Below are 13,814 nucleotides of genomic sequence, written 5' to 3'. Positions count from 1 at the left end.
TTTCAGGAAGTAGCAGGTTCCCTGTTATGTGATGCCTTAAAACAATGGCTGGATAACCACTGGGAATGGTCCAGAGGTGATTCCTGTGTAGCACAGGTAGGACTCTATAACTTCTGTAAGTCTCTTTCAAGTTTGAGATTCTGGTTCTTATTAGATTTTATTATTATTATTATTATTACTGCTATTGGTTACACTGGATTTAGCAGGATTAAAATTCTGTTGGCTGAATTAATCCTATTCTAGCACTGGTTGTCTGTCTGACTCATTTGGCTCTTGTCATTTAGCTGCTGCCTTGCACTGACGTCAGTAATTTATGCTACAAAATGCCTTGCATATATTGGGTACCTAATTAACAATTGGTTGAAAGATTCACTCTATCTGGAACATAAGGGCACCAGACCTCCAGCTGCTCTGGTCATTATATCAGATCATGAAGGCAAAAGTCACAGTAGCTCTCACATTTAAATAATCAATCCACAACTACTTATCAAGGAGTTATATTGAGCTTTAAATTTTACAAAACACTTTCCTCATAAACACACCTGTGAAGTAGGTACTGAAAGTATTATTGTTCCATTTACAGATGAAAATCCTGGAAAGAATTGAACCCTGCTCTCCCGACTCTGGATTCATCTCCCTCTAGATTTAATACACTGTCTCAAGGTGCCACTCATTACAATGATTCTTAAGGTTTGTTGTGAACCACAAAACTCTGTGAAATTGTCAGATCAAGAAGAACCACAAGTCCCTATGATCAAGGAGAGGGGACAGCGAAGTGGCTCCAGCTCTGGAATCAGGATGATCTGAGTTCAAATGTGGCCTCAGATGCTTAACACTTACTATGTGGCCCACAGCAAGTCATTTAACTCTGATTGGCTTGATTAAAAAAAATAATAATAATAAGTCTAAGCGCAAGGAGAGGGGACCTTAAACTTCTTAGTTCTGGTCCTCAGGTGAACTTTGAGGCTATGAGTAACTCAAGGAAAAGAGAGGAGCCAAATGTTACTTAATGTACCATTTCCTTCCTAACCTCATCTTACTGACCACACTTTACTCCTCTCCTTGAACTCTACAATCCATCAACATCCCGACCCTCTGGGTAGTTCCTCCATAAGATACTCCATCTCCTGTCCCCAGGCCTTTTCAGAGCTTCCCCCCAAGCTTGAGAAGTACTCCCTCCTCTTGTCCACCTCCTGGCTTCCCTCAGGACTCCAATCAGTGCCCACCCTCTGCAAGAAGTCTTTCGTGGTTCTGGTCCCATCCAATGTCTTCTAAGGTTCCCACAAATCTATCCCTATATATCCCTCATATGTAGACTTATGCGTCCTCCATTAGAATGTGAGTTCTTTGAGCAAGGGGACTATTATTTTGTCTTTCTTTCTATCTCCAGACTGTAGTACAGTGCCTGGCACACAGTAAGTGCTTAATAAATGCTTATTGACTTGTCATGTTGCTTTCACCGTATAGTGGTGGCAGTGAATTTGACACGAACAGTTCTTGGGCAGGGTCCTATGTGGATGATGAATTTTTCAAAACATTCAAATTCCTCTGGGAAGATATATGCCAATATTCTGCCTATATGCTACTTAGGAGACTCCCCCCACCTTTCTTTTGGTACCCTTACTTCTTAGGTAGTGAGTCTGTTAACTAATGATTTATTGTTTTTAGATATCTATTTAAATGAATGTTACCTCCCCACTTAGAATGCACAAGCTCCCAGAGACTGCTTTTTGCCTTTCTTGTATTACTTTTCCTTTCTCTCCAACTTAGTAAGGTTCTTGGTACACAGTAAGTACTTAATAGATGTTTATTGACTTCTAGATTCTATGCATCTATTTCAATGAGTGTTACCTCTCCCATTGGAAAAAAAGGACTCTGTCTTGAGGACAGATTGTTTTTTTGCCTTTCTTTGCATTCCCCTTTCCCCTCCAAGCTAGTATAGTGCCTGGCACTTAAAATCTCTGTTGACTGACTTAATAATGATTATATATATCTATTTAAATAAATCTTACTTTCCCCATTAGAATTTACAAGTTCCTTATTAGAATATTATATTAAAAGGTAATATTAGTATGTTAGAATATACAAACTCCTTAAGGACATAGACTGCCTTTCGCCTTTTTTTGGACTCTTTTATTTTCCACACCCCCATCCTGCCTCCATCACCCAGTAAGTGCTTAATAAATGTTTGTTCACTGGTTGATTTTTAGGACGCTAGGGCTCCACAGCCTTGTCACAAAGGCATAACAATAGCTACTCCTCTTCCTACTTCTCAGGGTTCTTGGGAGAACCGAGGGAGGTTCTGAAAGGGGGTTCTGCGAGATGGGCTGCGTTCTTTCCCAGCCTCCTCCGTACTGAGCTCCCCCAGAGAGTAAGTACTACGTATGTTGGCAACACAGGCTAACATCTAAGACTATGAGATGAGGAGGTGGTAAATATAACGGGGCCAAGGGCGTGTCATTCCTCATGGCTCTGCAATAAGCGGAAGTCCACTCTGTCAGGTGACTGCCTCGCCAGTGCCCTAATGAAGCCTCGTACTTCAAGGGCACGCGGAAAAAAGGGTGGGAGATGGGCTGTAGGTGCTGGGATGGGGAGAGGGAACATAATTTGCATCACTAATTACTGCCGGCAATTTCTGATTCACTGCTAGGATGAGGCGGCCAGTCTGAAGGGGACTGGGCTGGTGGGAGGCGAGGAGGGGACGGAAAACTGGCTGGAACAATTTCTTTCTGCCGCAGTGAGGATCCCGCAGCGAGACAATGGAGAACGTGCTCTGGCAGACCAATAAGGCCTCATTACTGGCTGGATTCTGTAACCCTGAGCTTCAAACCTGCAAGGAAGTCTTCACTGCAAGACCTATTTATCAGTTCCATTAGTGACTCATTCACATCTCTGCCTCGGCCGCCGTACTCCCGCTGGAACTCGTTCATGAGCTCTTGGATCCACCTCAGGTCCTCGGAAAGTTCCTTCCTCAGGGAGTCATACTGTGCCCTGAGCTGAGCATATTTTCCAGCAACACAGCCCAGCTCGGAGCCCACGGCCTGGACGTCTTCTCGGAGGGCCTTCTTCATGGCCTCCACCTTGCGGTATTCGTACTTGAGCTGGGAAAGGCTGTAGCGAGTCTTCTCGCTCTCCTCTCGGTACCAGGCCCCCTTCTCGTTACAGATGGACCCCAGGGCCTCCACGTCGTCCTGGAGAGAGTCGTGCGCGGCCGCCAGGTGGCTGCAGCTCCGCTCGGCCTCTGCCACGTCTTCCATCACGCGGGAGAAGCGCTCAAAGTTGATGTAGGTGTTGTTGCGGGGCATGCTGGAGTGGCACTTGATGGTGTACTCTCTCAGGCGTTTCGTCTTCACCTGGGGGAGCTCCGTCTTCCTGTGCTCGGGGGCTTTGGCCTCCGCTTTCATCTGGCGAGCGTTTGGACAGAGAACCAGAGCGTTAATCGGGCCCTTGAAGGGAGAGTTGCACAAGGCAGACCCCAGACGTGCGTTCTTCAGCATTTCCTGCATGCAGCGGATCTGGGAAAGGACGAGGGGGAAGCACCCAGCATTCCCCAAGACCAAATGGAAAGGAGTAGGGCGCGTTTGAGGACGGTGTCGGGAGGGCGACTTAGGGGAGATAAGGTCTCCTCCGAGAGGAAGCAGGGCCCTCCCCAGGCTCGCACAAAAGGGAGCCACTGCTACGGTTTCACATGTGGTCCTAGGCCGGTCACTTCTTACAGTCATGCAAAGATGGGCAAATTCGATCCGAGAGGCTCACACACAAGCAAGCAGCCTGCAGTTAGAGGGCAACAACCAATTATAGGGCTAGGGCAAACAAGCTCTCTCAAAGTAGAATGTAAACTCGGAGGGCAGCGGCTAGTTTGCTTTATTTTCTCCCTTAAGGGATAAAGACTGGACATTAGCATAAGGTGAGGAAACGTCTTTCATCCATACAGGTCGGCACTTCCTCTGAAATGTATGAAATGACTTATGAAATGTATATTCTTAAGAGTTTTGTCCAAGCATTAAGAGGTATCAATATTAGGACTTGAATCCAGGTGTTTCTGGTGTGGGGACAGGTTCTCTGTCCACTCTAACACCTTGTGTCTCAGACTTGTTAAGCAGGTATTTAATAAATGTTGATTGGATTGAACTGAATCATAAAATGAATGATCAGATTTGGATTGGACCAGAAAGAGTGCCTAGGGGGACTCTCTGTGGCACATTGTACCTCCATGCATCAAAAACAAGGCAGTTTGCTAGATAGGAAAGGTGACCATCTCAAAACAATTCCCACCTCTGCCCTACCTTGAAGGCTTTATTTCTCCTTAACTTTCCAAAATAGGACCTCTATCTTATGGGGACTCAAACTACCTCTTCCATGAAGCTTTCCCTGATGATTCCAGTTCCATACTGATCTCCCTCCTGAAAACTTCCATAACACTTACAGATGTTTTTTTTTTTTCTTAACCCATTTAGCACAAACACTGCCCTGGATTACTAGTCATACTCCAGAGACACCTAGTTGGTGCTAGGCCTGAAGTCAGAAAGACTCATCTTTTGGTGTTCAAATCTCAGACACATACTAGCCATGCGACTCTGGGCAAGTCACTTAAGCCTGTTTGCCTCAGTTTCCTAATCCAGACAATGAGCCAGAGAAGGAAATGGCAAGTTACTCTAGTATTTTTGCTACGAAAACCCCAAACAAAGAACTAGACGCGACTGAAATGACTCAGCAACAACAATAGTTGTACTCCAGTACTTCAGTGTACATGTGGAGGTGATCCTGGAGTACAAGCTTTGACTGAGCTTTCTAGAGGAAAAGATTTCAAATGCAGGTCAGTGCAATATGAGGAAATTATATCAACCATCTTAGTCCTCTAGACCAAGTCCTAAGGTAGGTCTTCATGCATTTTAAGAAAAACTCCAGATTGATCTTCTTTCCATCACCATGGTCCCTCCATTATCCTCTCTAGCATCTAAGCTTTAAGACACAGCTCTCACAGCAAGTGTAAAATGAAGGAGAAAGATAAGATATAGCCTGGAAATTCACACAGTGTGTCACTACTGAGGCCTAGAGAAACTTGGAATTTTGATCTGACCTGCCATCTTGAGTACTGAGATGTCTGTACTCTGGCCATATTTTCATTCTGTTTTAGACCATAAGAACAAGCCTAGATGACTTCTAGAAATCCAGATATAAGGCTGGGAAGGCTTTTGGACATGAGAATTGAATAGTCCTTAGTAGAATGGTCTCCATTGCTAGATTTCAGCATAATCCTTAATCATAGAGTCACAGAATTTTAGAGCTACAAGCGAGCTTGGGACAGACTCATTTTACAGATGAGGAAAATGAATTCTATAGAGGTGAGTGACTTGCTAGAAGTCCACACTTAATATACCAAATATAAAAAGCACCATCTCTGACGAACTCTCCCGGACTTATTTCTCTTTCTACTTGGATAGGTGCAGTTCTCTGAACAAAAAGTGGTTGCAAGGGTGACCACAAAGGTAATGGGCAGGAATTCCCTTTACATAAAGGGCTGGCATCTTTGGTGGGGGGAGGGGGGGCAGAATAAGAAAGGAGAAGGAGACAAAGTAATGACAATGAGCTAAGTTTCCTCCTCTAGTCTTCAATCCAGAAACACTGTTTCCTGAGGTCCTTTTCTCATGTATGTACAAGTACCTTCCTCTCACTACCTGAAGGCGGTCAGAACAGCCAGGTTGGGGCAGGAAGAAGAAGGAAAAGGAAAAGAAGTATGTTGCTGGTTTTGAATACTTACACTGTGACAAAGTATGAAATGTAGATCATTTCTTTAAAAACAAAACAAAACAACAAAAAAAAACTGGAGCTGACATTAGGATGATTATGGAACATAGGTGACCCTAAGCTCTTCAGTCCATGAACTCCCTGTGAAGTGGGCCTAAATGAAGAGGTTCCCATTTGCATTAGTTTTGTTCTTTTTTTCTCCAAATAAGATTCAAAACCTTCAATGAATCAGCAAAGCAGTTTAAATTAGCATCAGCTCATTCAAATAAATCATGGTAGTTGGTTAGCCGGAGTCTAACACTCATTGGGTAACACAGCCAAGTTTGGCATTGGACGGTGTGCCAGATGAGTAAGTAATGGATTCTGATTGGGGAAAAGGCTGTCTCTTAATCTTGGGCCATATTATGATTCTGGTAACTGAGCAAGATGAGTTCAAGTTCAGGCACTGAAATAAAAGCATCACCTGCACTTTGCACCACATCTGTTCTTACCGTGATCCAGGGATGAGTGAGTGCTTCTTGGATAGTGAGTCGTTTCCTAAAGAGACAAAAAAACTGCATGAGGAGAGTAACTACTTACAACATGCTCCTCTCCCAGTGTTTACAAGAATTAAAACTTTCCCCTTTCAACTGCTGCTGTTGTTTAGTCATGGAGTTGTGTCCACTCTTCCTGACCCCATGGACCACCATACACCAATGCTATCAGGGGACTTTTCTTAGCAAAGATACTGGAGTCCTTCACCATGTCCTTCTCCCGGGGATGAAGGTAAACAAAGCTTAAGTGACTTGGCCAGGCTCACACAGCTACTAAGTACCTGAGGCCAAATTTGAACTCAGGTCTACTAGAGCCCTGATAATCAAAACATTGGAGAACATAATGCAGGATAAAAGCTTTTAGGAGCTGAGTGTGCCATGTACTCCTGGGAAAAAGCACTCAGTTATTAAAGCGTTCCTAATTAAATTCCCCAACGTGGTCTCATAGAAGAAGAGGTTTGTTTAGTTCACAATCCTCCATAGCTCCCATCCATTGGGCAGGTCATAAACACAAAATTTGGTTCTTTTTCCGAAGCTCTTCCAAAGGTCAAGGGCTTTTCCATATTTCTTTGATTTTTGTTCCATAGATAATGGAATTCAGAGCTCAGAGGGAAATTAGGGATCATTTGGACCAACAGTCTTATTCTACAGATGAAGAAACTAAGATCTAGTGACTTGTGACTTGTCCTGGGACTGCTGCTACTGCTCTTTGTCCCAATCAGACTCCAGAGACTGTGCCTGGGAGAAGCTAAAGCACTTGGCTTTGAATTCTCTAGAACCATACTTTTTCATACAGAGTACCTCCTAATTTGCTTCCAAGAAAGTTACTATCCTGATTTTCACTTCCTGTTCTAAGAACTGTAAAAAAAAAAAAAAAAAAAAAAAAATCTTACTATTACTTCTGGAATGGGAACACAGTTTAATGCTTCTTGTGACTTCCCAGGCCAAACATCCATCCCTGGACACGCCCCCGCCTAATGTATTAGTCACTTATTCTATGATTTTCTAATCAAGCCCCTTCTTTAGAAGGGGCCTGAGTCCATAAGTGAAGGGGGAATGGGGAAGTTTAACCTGGAAGAAAGAACTTAGGGGAGGGGTCACAATGGCTGCCTTAAACGTTTAATAAATGCTTGCTAATTGATTCATTTGCAAGGTTATTATATGTAAGACCAATTAGACTTGTTCTGTTTTGGTTTCAAAGAATTGCACCTGGGAAAATGGGTAGAAGCTGAAAAGAGATAGTTAAGAGCTAGACAAGGGAAGTAGTGCATTTGGGGCAGTGAAATAGAGCATCAAGCCTGGAGTCAGGAAGACTTAAGTTCAGGATTTAAGTTCAAATCTGACCTCAGACAATGGCTTTGAGGCACTGGGCAAGTCATTTCATGCTAATTGCCTCCAAAAAAAAGTTTAACAATTGGCTCTTAAAGGAGAAAGTAACAGCATTTTAAAATTCAAACAACATTATCAATATTTCTCCAAACTTCCTTTAAGTCTAGACTGTCAAAAAACAAGCAAACGATTAATCAAGCCCTGATTTGTAGCTTTTGCTGATTCCAAGGTGCAAGTGGCCATGCTGGAAATTTAACAATTGGCTCTTGATCCAGTTTGAGCTGGCTCCAACACACTCCTGACTAAAGCAATGCTCAAACCATGAAGGTCAGCTGAACTTCTGTGTGTTCTATGTGCCATCAAACTATGCTAGTTATGTGGCAGTTTGCGAATGATATATCATGCTTAGATCAAATGAGGTAATGACATCTGTAATGCATTCTGTAAATGTTGATGCTGTTTGTCCTTGGGGACCATGACATCAGGAAGGTGATACCATGATTTGCTAGTGATTGGATTTAAGTGAGGGAGGGTTGGGCAGGTTCACCTGTCTCACTTCCCTCCCAAGAGCTACCTGGGTCCAGTGGCCAGGTATACATGAGGCAAATAGAGATATTGACTGGTTAGATACAGATTACCCTCTCTGGTGGGAAAAGCTGGCACTCTCTAAAAGTCCAGATGCAGGGACTAGAAGGTTGGAACAGGCAAACTTAAGCACTGGCCCTCCTCAGTGAGACGTCTCCCATCCATTCCCCAGCCAACAAAGATAGAGCTTGGGGGCTGGAGAGGGGGGCGGCGAACAGTCTCTCCCCCTTTTCCCACCCTGCACCTGGGCTCTAACCCTTCAGCATCCAGCCCTGCCCTCCTTTCCCTAAATTTGCTGGTTGAAAATATAGGCACTTCATCTTAAATTGTTCAAACCCCAAACACATCTTGAGACAGATTGCAAAATATATTCAGGACCAATGAGCATTAGAAAAATTCAGGCTGGCTTCCAAAACTCATACGCAATTATGTACATTTCAGTATGAGAAGAACAACCCCAAAAAGCTTTGAGTAAACAGGCTGAATGACAAGTCTCAGCCTTGTACACATTTCCAACACCTGCCAAAACAGCATAATGCCCATGATGACAGACCTGTCTTCTCAGTGGGTCCCATGCAGGTGACATATAAATCAACACTCCTTCAGAGATTAGGCAGAATAGGTTCAACAAAAAGGAGTGGGGGTGGGGTGGGGGTGGGCTTACTGCCTGATAAATTCTTTTAAAATCTCACCTTGTTTCTTTAACCAGGAGCTTCCGAATGAAGTCTTTAGCTAATTCACTGGTTTGGCTGAAGAATTCCTCATCAAAATCATAGCTCACTGCTGTGATGTTTGCCAGTGTTTCCTGCTTTGTGTCTCCAAGGAAAGGTGAAGCACCGCTTAACCTGAGCCCAAAAAAGGGGAGAACTTAAGTGATTTCAAGCACGAACTATGTGAAAAAGAATATAAATCTGTCCCTTGGAACTTCCAGACCATGTTTTAGTTCTCATGCATTTTCCCACAGAAAAACAAAGGTCATCCAGAAGAAGTCAATTGGCCCTGACCAATCCCACTGGAAATCAAACTGGATGAAATGTGCACGCTGACCAGATCCCGATATGTAGTTAGACAGGCAGCCCATGCAATTAGTTATATAATAGTATTATAGACAGTGAAGTGGGCACAGGATTGAATTGGAAGAAAAAAAGATGGATCACATCAAGAAAGCTGAAGAACATGATTAATGGGTACAATCTTGCACAGCCATAGCAGCTTGTTTTTGTTTTTGTTTTTTTCAATCACCAGTATTCTTCTAGTGAGGCCATATGGTTTTGAATCATGAAATACAATGAATGTAGTTCAGTCACGTCCAATTCCTGGGATTTTTTTTTTTTTTTGGCAAAGATGCTAGAATGATTTGCCATTTCCTTCTCAAGCTCATTTTACAGATGAGGAAACTGAGGTAAAAAGTTAGATGATTTGCCTGGAATCACAAAGCTGGTAAGAGTCTGAAGCCACATTTGAACTCAGATCTTTCTAATCCCAGGCCTGGCTCTCTATCCACTGTGTCATTTAACTGCCCATAAAATAAAATAATAGAAAAATAAAAATTTTAGGTGACTTGAAAGTCAATGGCAAGACACATAATGAATTGAAACATACTCTTGCATATCACTAACAGTCATCTGCAAGAAATGGGTCACTCATAAAGTAAGCAAGGGACATAACAGACAGCAAGCCTGAATTCTCCATTAAAATCTATGAGATAGAACTAAAAGCACCAATGACAGGTTTAAAACAAGCCATGGACAAGGATGGCACACACTGAAAAGGCATAGATGGCTTTTAATCTCTATCAAGGAGATATTGGAGCCACTGAATATGTACTTTTATGCTGTATTGCAGTTTTGTGTGTGTATATTTTTCCTCCCTCCAATAGGTTGTAAACTCCCTGAGGGCAGTATCCCATTTACAGCCTCTGGTATTTAATTCATATTTATATATTATCTTAAAATTTGCAAATCACGTTTTTAATAACAAACTTATGAGGGAGGTAGACCATTTTACAGATGAGGGAATTGGAGCTCGGATATTCTCAATTAAATTAAACTAGAAATTCTGTCTTATTAGTATAAATGTTTTCCTCTTCTCACTCTGAGGCCTCGCAGACCAGACAGCCTGCCCACACCATTTAACCAAATTATAACTTTTAATTAAACACTTATTATGTATTTACCCCTGTGGTAGGTAGCATAGGAGGTAAAAAGGACCATGAAATATAGCCCCTGCCTGCAAAGAGCTTATAGTGTAGCTGAGGGGACATATATGGAAACAACTAGAGCTATGAAATGTTAACTTGGGTATAATGTATGGCAAATAATTTCAACGGAAGTAAAAACTTAGAGCTGGAAGGATCCTTAAGGATTTTTTTTTTTTTTTTTTTTTTTATTTATTTATTTTTTTTTAATTTTTTTTTTATTATATATATATATATATTTTTTTATAATATTATCCCTTGTATTCATTTTTCCAATTTACCCCCCCTCCCTCTATTCCCTCCCCCCGACGACAGGCAATACCATACATTTTACATGTGTTACAATATAGTCTAGGTACAATACATGTGTGCGAATATCACTTTCTTGTTGCACAATAAACATAGAATCCGAAGGTACATGTAACCTGGGCGACAGATATTAGTGTAACAATTTTCATTCCCCTCCCAGTGTTTCTTCTCTGGGTGCAGCTACCTCTGTCCATCATTGATCAACTGGAAGGATCCTTAAGGATTATACGTTACTCCTTCCATATCATGACTTTCTTCATCTCAGTTTCACTATATCAGGGGTTGGCATAAAAAACTAAATGGGAATTTTGCAGAAGCTGCAGATGACATTCAAGGGACCAGCAAACAACACCGGAAAGGTTTAGAAATTCAGAAATGCATGAAATATATGTATGGCATATAATATCAACATACTTTATCATTTAATACCATAATAATTTAGACCTTCTCTGGTATGAAGGGAGGGATAAAATTTTACATGGATTGTCCAGATTGCAGAGGGTGCAAACTCCTGTAATGTTAAGTTTAATTGTACCCCAAAACCCTTTTCGTATGGATGAGGAAACAAGAGGTGAAATAATTTGCCCCCAGGATCACATTGGCAGAATTTGAACCCTGGTCCTCTAGGTCTCAAGCCTTCTAGCTCTCTCAGGAAACCTGAGTTCAGATCCAGCCTTACAACCTGTGTGACCCTGGGCAAGTCACTTAACCTGTTGACTGCAGTTTCCTCATCTGCAAAATGACCTGGAGAAGGAAATGGCAAAGCACTCCAGTATCTTTGCCAAGAAAACCCCAAATGGGGCCATGACTGAAAGAAGGGAGCAACTTCTCACTCCAAATTAAACATCATTGTTTTTCCAGAATTGCAAAGGAGTGACCTAAATTAGTCAAGGAGTCTTCAAGACTTAGTTTAGACCTTAGTTTTTGCAGGAAGCCTTTCTTGACACCCCTCCCCCACAGTTCCCATACCATCTGCTAATGTCTTACCTCTGAGAGTACCTGGCATTTCTCCTTATGTATCTTGTCTATATCTACTTATTTACACTTTGCCTCCCTCAGAAGAATGTGAGCTTTTAAGGCCTGCTATAAAAGGGCTCCCATCTACCTTTCCAGCCTTATTTCTCACTTCTCTTACACATCAGTCACACTGAGAGACCAGCTGTTCCCCGAACTCAGTGTTCTATCTTCCCCCTCTGTGTATTTCCATAAGTCATCCCCCGTGCCTGCAGAGTGCTCCCTCCTCACTTCCACCTTTGCATGTCCTTTAAGGGCTAGCCTTCCTCCTTGAGCAGTCGTTATTATTCTCTCTCTCCTCAAATAACCTTGCATTTCTTAATTACCTCACGTTATCCCCACTGAAGTTTGTGAGCCAATGGAGGGACGCTTTGTTTCTCTCTTTGTAGACCCAGCCCTTGGCACAGTGCCCTGCATCTAATGGGCATTTCATCTTAATGTTTGTTGAATTAAAACCCGCCGAGGAGTGTGGGTTACAGACCTGACAACAGGGGATCCCAGCGCTTCTGCAAAGCTTAGCACCCCAGCTGAATCCCCCCTGACTTCGGGGAACGTGTGCACACAAGCACGCTTTTTCTTCTGCACCAAGCTGCCCCTCTAGGGTGGCAGACTGGGGGAGGCTCTGAGGCCCTTTCAGTGGCTCCCAGTTGGCTCTGAGAAGGGAGGGTTAGGAGCTACCACTCTGCCATCCCACCTGGAGATGTCTGGCACAAAGACAATCGCTAAACATTTGCTGATTGATTTATTTGGGAGTTAGCTGTAAAAAGATGATACGGTTCATTTCCATCGGATGCTTCCTAGGGAATGCTAGGTGCAGTATATTACATAAAGGGAGAAAAAGTGAGATAGAAAGAAAAAAGACATGCATTTATCACATGTGATCCTGGCTGGGGACAGAGTGGGAGACCCATTAGCACAGTGTTACTTTAAATAGGAACTCAAGGACTTTCTATGGATCAATGACTCAGTGACTCTAACTGAGTGTACGTGCTGTCTCTCCCAATAAACTGCAAACTCCTTGAAGGCACAGGAGCAGCTGTTTCATCTTTGTTGTTGTATCTCAGGCTCCTAGCACAGTACCTGGCACCCGGCACAGTAAGCATTTAATAAATCCTTGGTGATTGAGTGATCTGGTACTCACTTAGGCCATTTGGGCCACATCTGCCATCACTCTAAACCAAAACCGCCACAAGCGAGCTGTCTGCCTTGGGGAGTCAAGTATAATAACCCTAATATAGAAAACGGGGTGCATGGGAAGCTGACGGCTACATGTGGCAATCAGATGCATGTGTGTGCACGTGTATGTGCAGGCACACACAATTACTGCTGCAACTTAAATATCTTAAATAAAAAAAGTTTTAAAAATCTATCTAGCACCTAGTACATTCTAACTCCAAGACAGGAAGGAAGAGAAAAAACACAGTGCAAAAAGGTAGGAGGAGAGAGAGAACAGAAGATACAAGGAGGCAGGGAGAAGAAAGGCAACTTTGGGGGGTAGGAAGGAGGAGAGGTGAAGAAAGGGGAAGGAGAGGGAGCGAGGAGAATGCACCCCAAGATAAAGACCAAAACAATCCAATTTCCTTAACACATGATGGTTCTGCAGCCTGCAGTGCTGAGGCCCTCTTTCATGGTTTTAAAATAAAATATGACGCTTTTAGATTCTGACAGTAACTAAAGAAAGAGCTAAAGACTTAGGGAGAAGCTGATTAGTAGACTCTCAGGGGCACTGTAGGAACTGCAGAGACAGGCTGCAGAATATTAATTGCCATTAATAACAGTAAGTAATCAATCTTGGGAGCAATGAGACCTACAATCTTGCTATGTGAGATGTACTGCAGGATGGCTGAGCTCAATGTATCCCTTCTCAGAGTTGGGCATGGGGAGCAGCTGTTCATTCGAACCTGGGTCTTTATTATTCTCTATTTCTCCTAATTATTTATAATTCTCCAGTTCACCTTCATCCCCACCCCCTGGGAATTGTTGTTCTTGTTCAGTTATTTTCAGTTGTGTCTGACTCTTTGTGGTGTCATTTGCGGTTTCCTCAGCAGAGCCACTGGACTGGTTTGCCATTTCCTTCTCCAGTTCTTTTTACACATAAG

At 42.8% G+C, this 13,814-nt stretch overlaps 1 protein-coding gene across 5 annotated transcripts in view; it reads right to left on the bottom strand.

Annotated features, from left to right (window-relative positions):
- DAPK2 (death associated protein kinase 2) overlaps nt 1-13,814 on the bottom strand; it is a 190,114-nt gene that overhangs the window by 16,316 nt on the left and 159,984 nt on the right. For 4 of the 5 annotated variants that reach the window (XM_074294862.1, XM_074294861.1, XM_074294863.1 and 1 more), the window contains 2 exons: nt 8,888-9,040; nt 6,240-6,285 (listed from right to left, as the gene is read on the bottom strand). In XM_074294862.1, coding sequence (XP_074150963.1) covers nt 6,240-6,285; nt 8,888-9,040 — 199 coding nt within the window. Of the gene's footprint in view, nt 1-1,793; nt 3,405-6,239; nt 6,286-8,887; nt 9,041-13,814 lie in introns of those variants that run through there. The other variant, XM_074294866.1, reaches the window with a different exon arrangement.

The sequence above is a fragment of the Sminthopsis crassicaudata genome, chromosome 2, assembly GCF_048593235.1.
Source record: "Sminthopsis crassicaudata isolate SCR6 chromosome 2, ASM4859323v1, whole genome shotgun sequence".
NCBI lineage: Eukaryota > Metazoa > Chordata > Mammalia > Dasyuromorphia > Dasyuridae > Sminthopsis > Sminthopsis crassicaudata.
The sequence above is the reverse complement of the archived record's forward strand: the minus strand, read 5'-3'. Positions and strand labels throughout refer to the sequence as shown.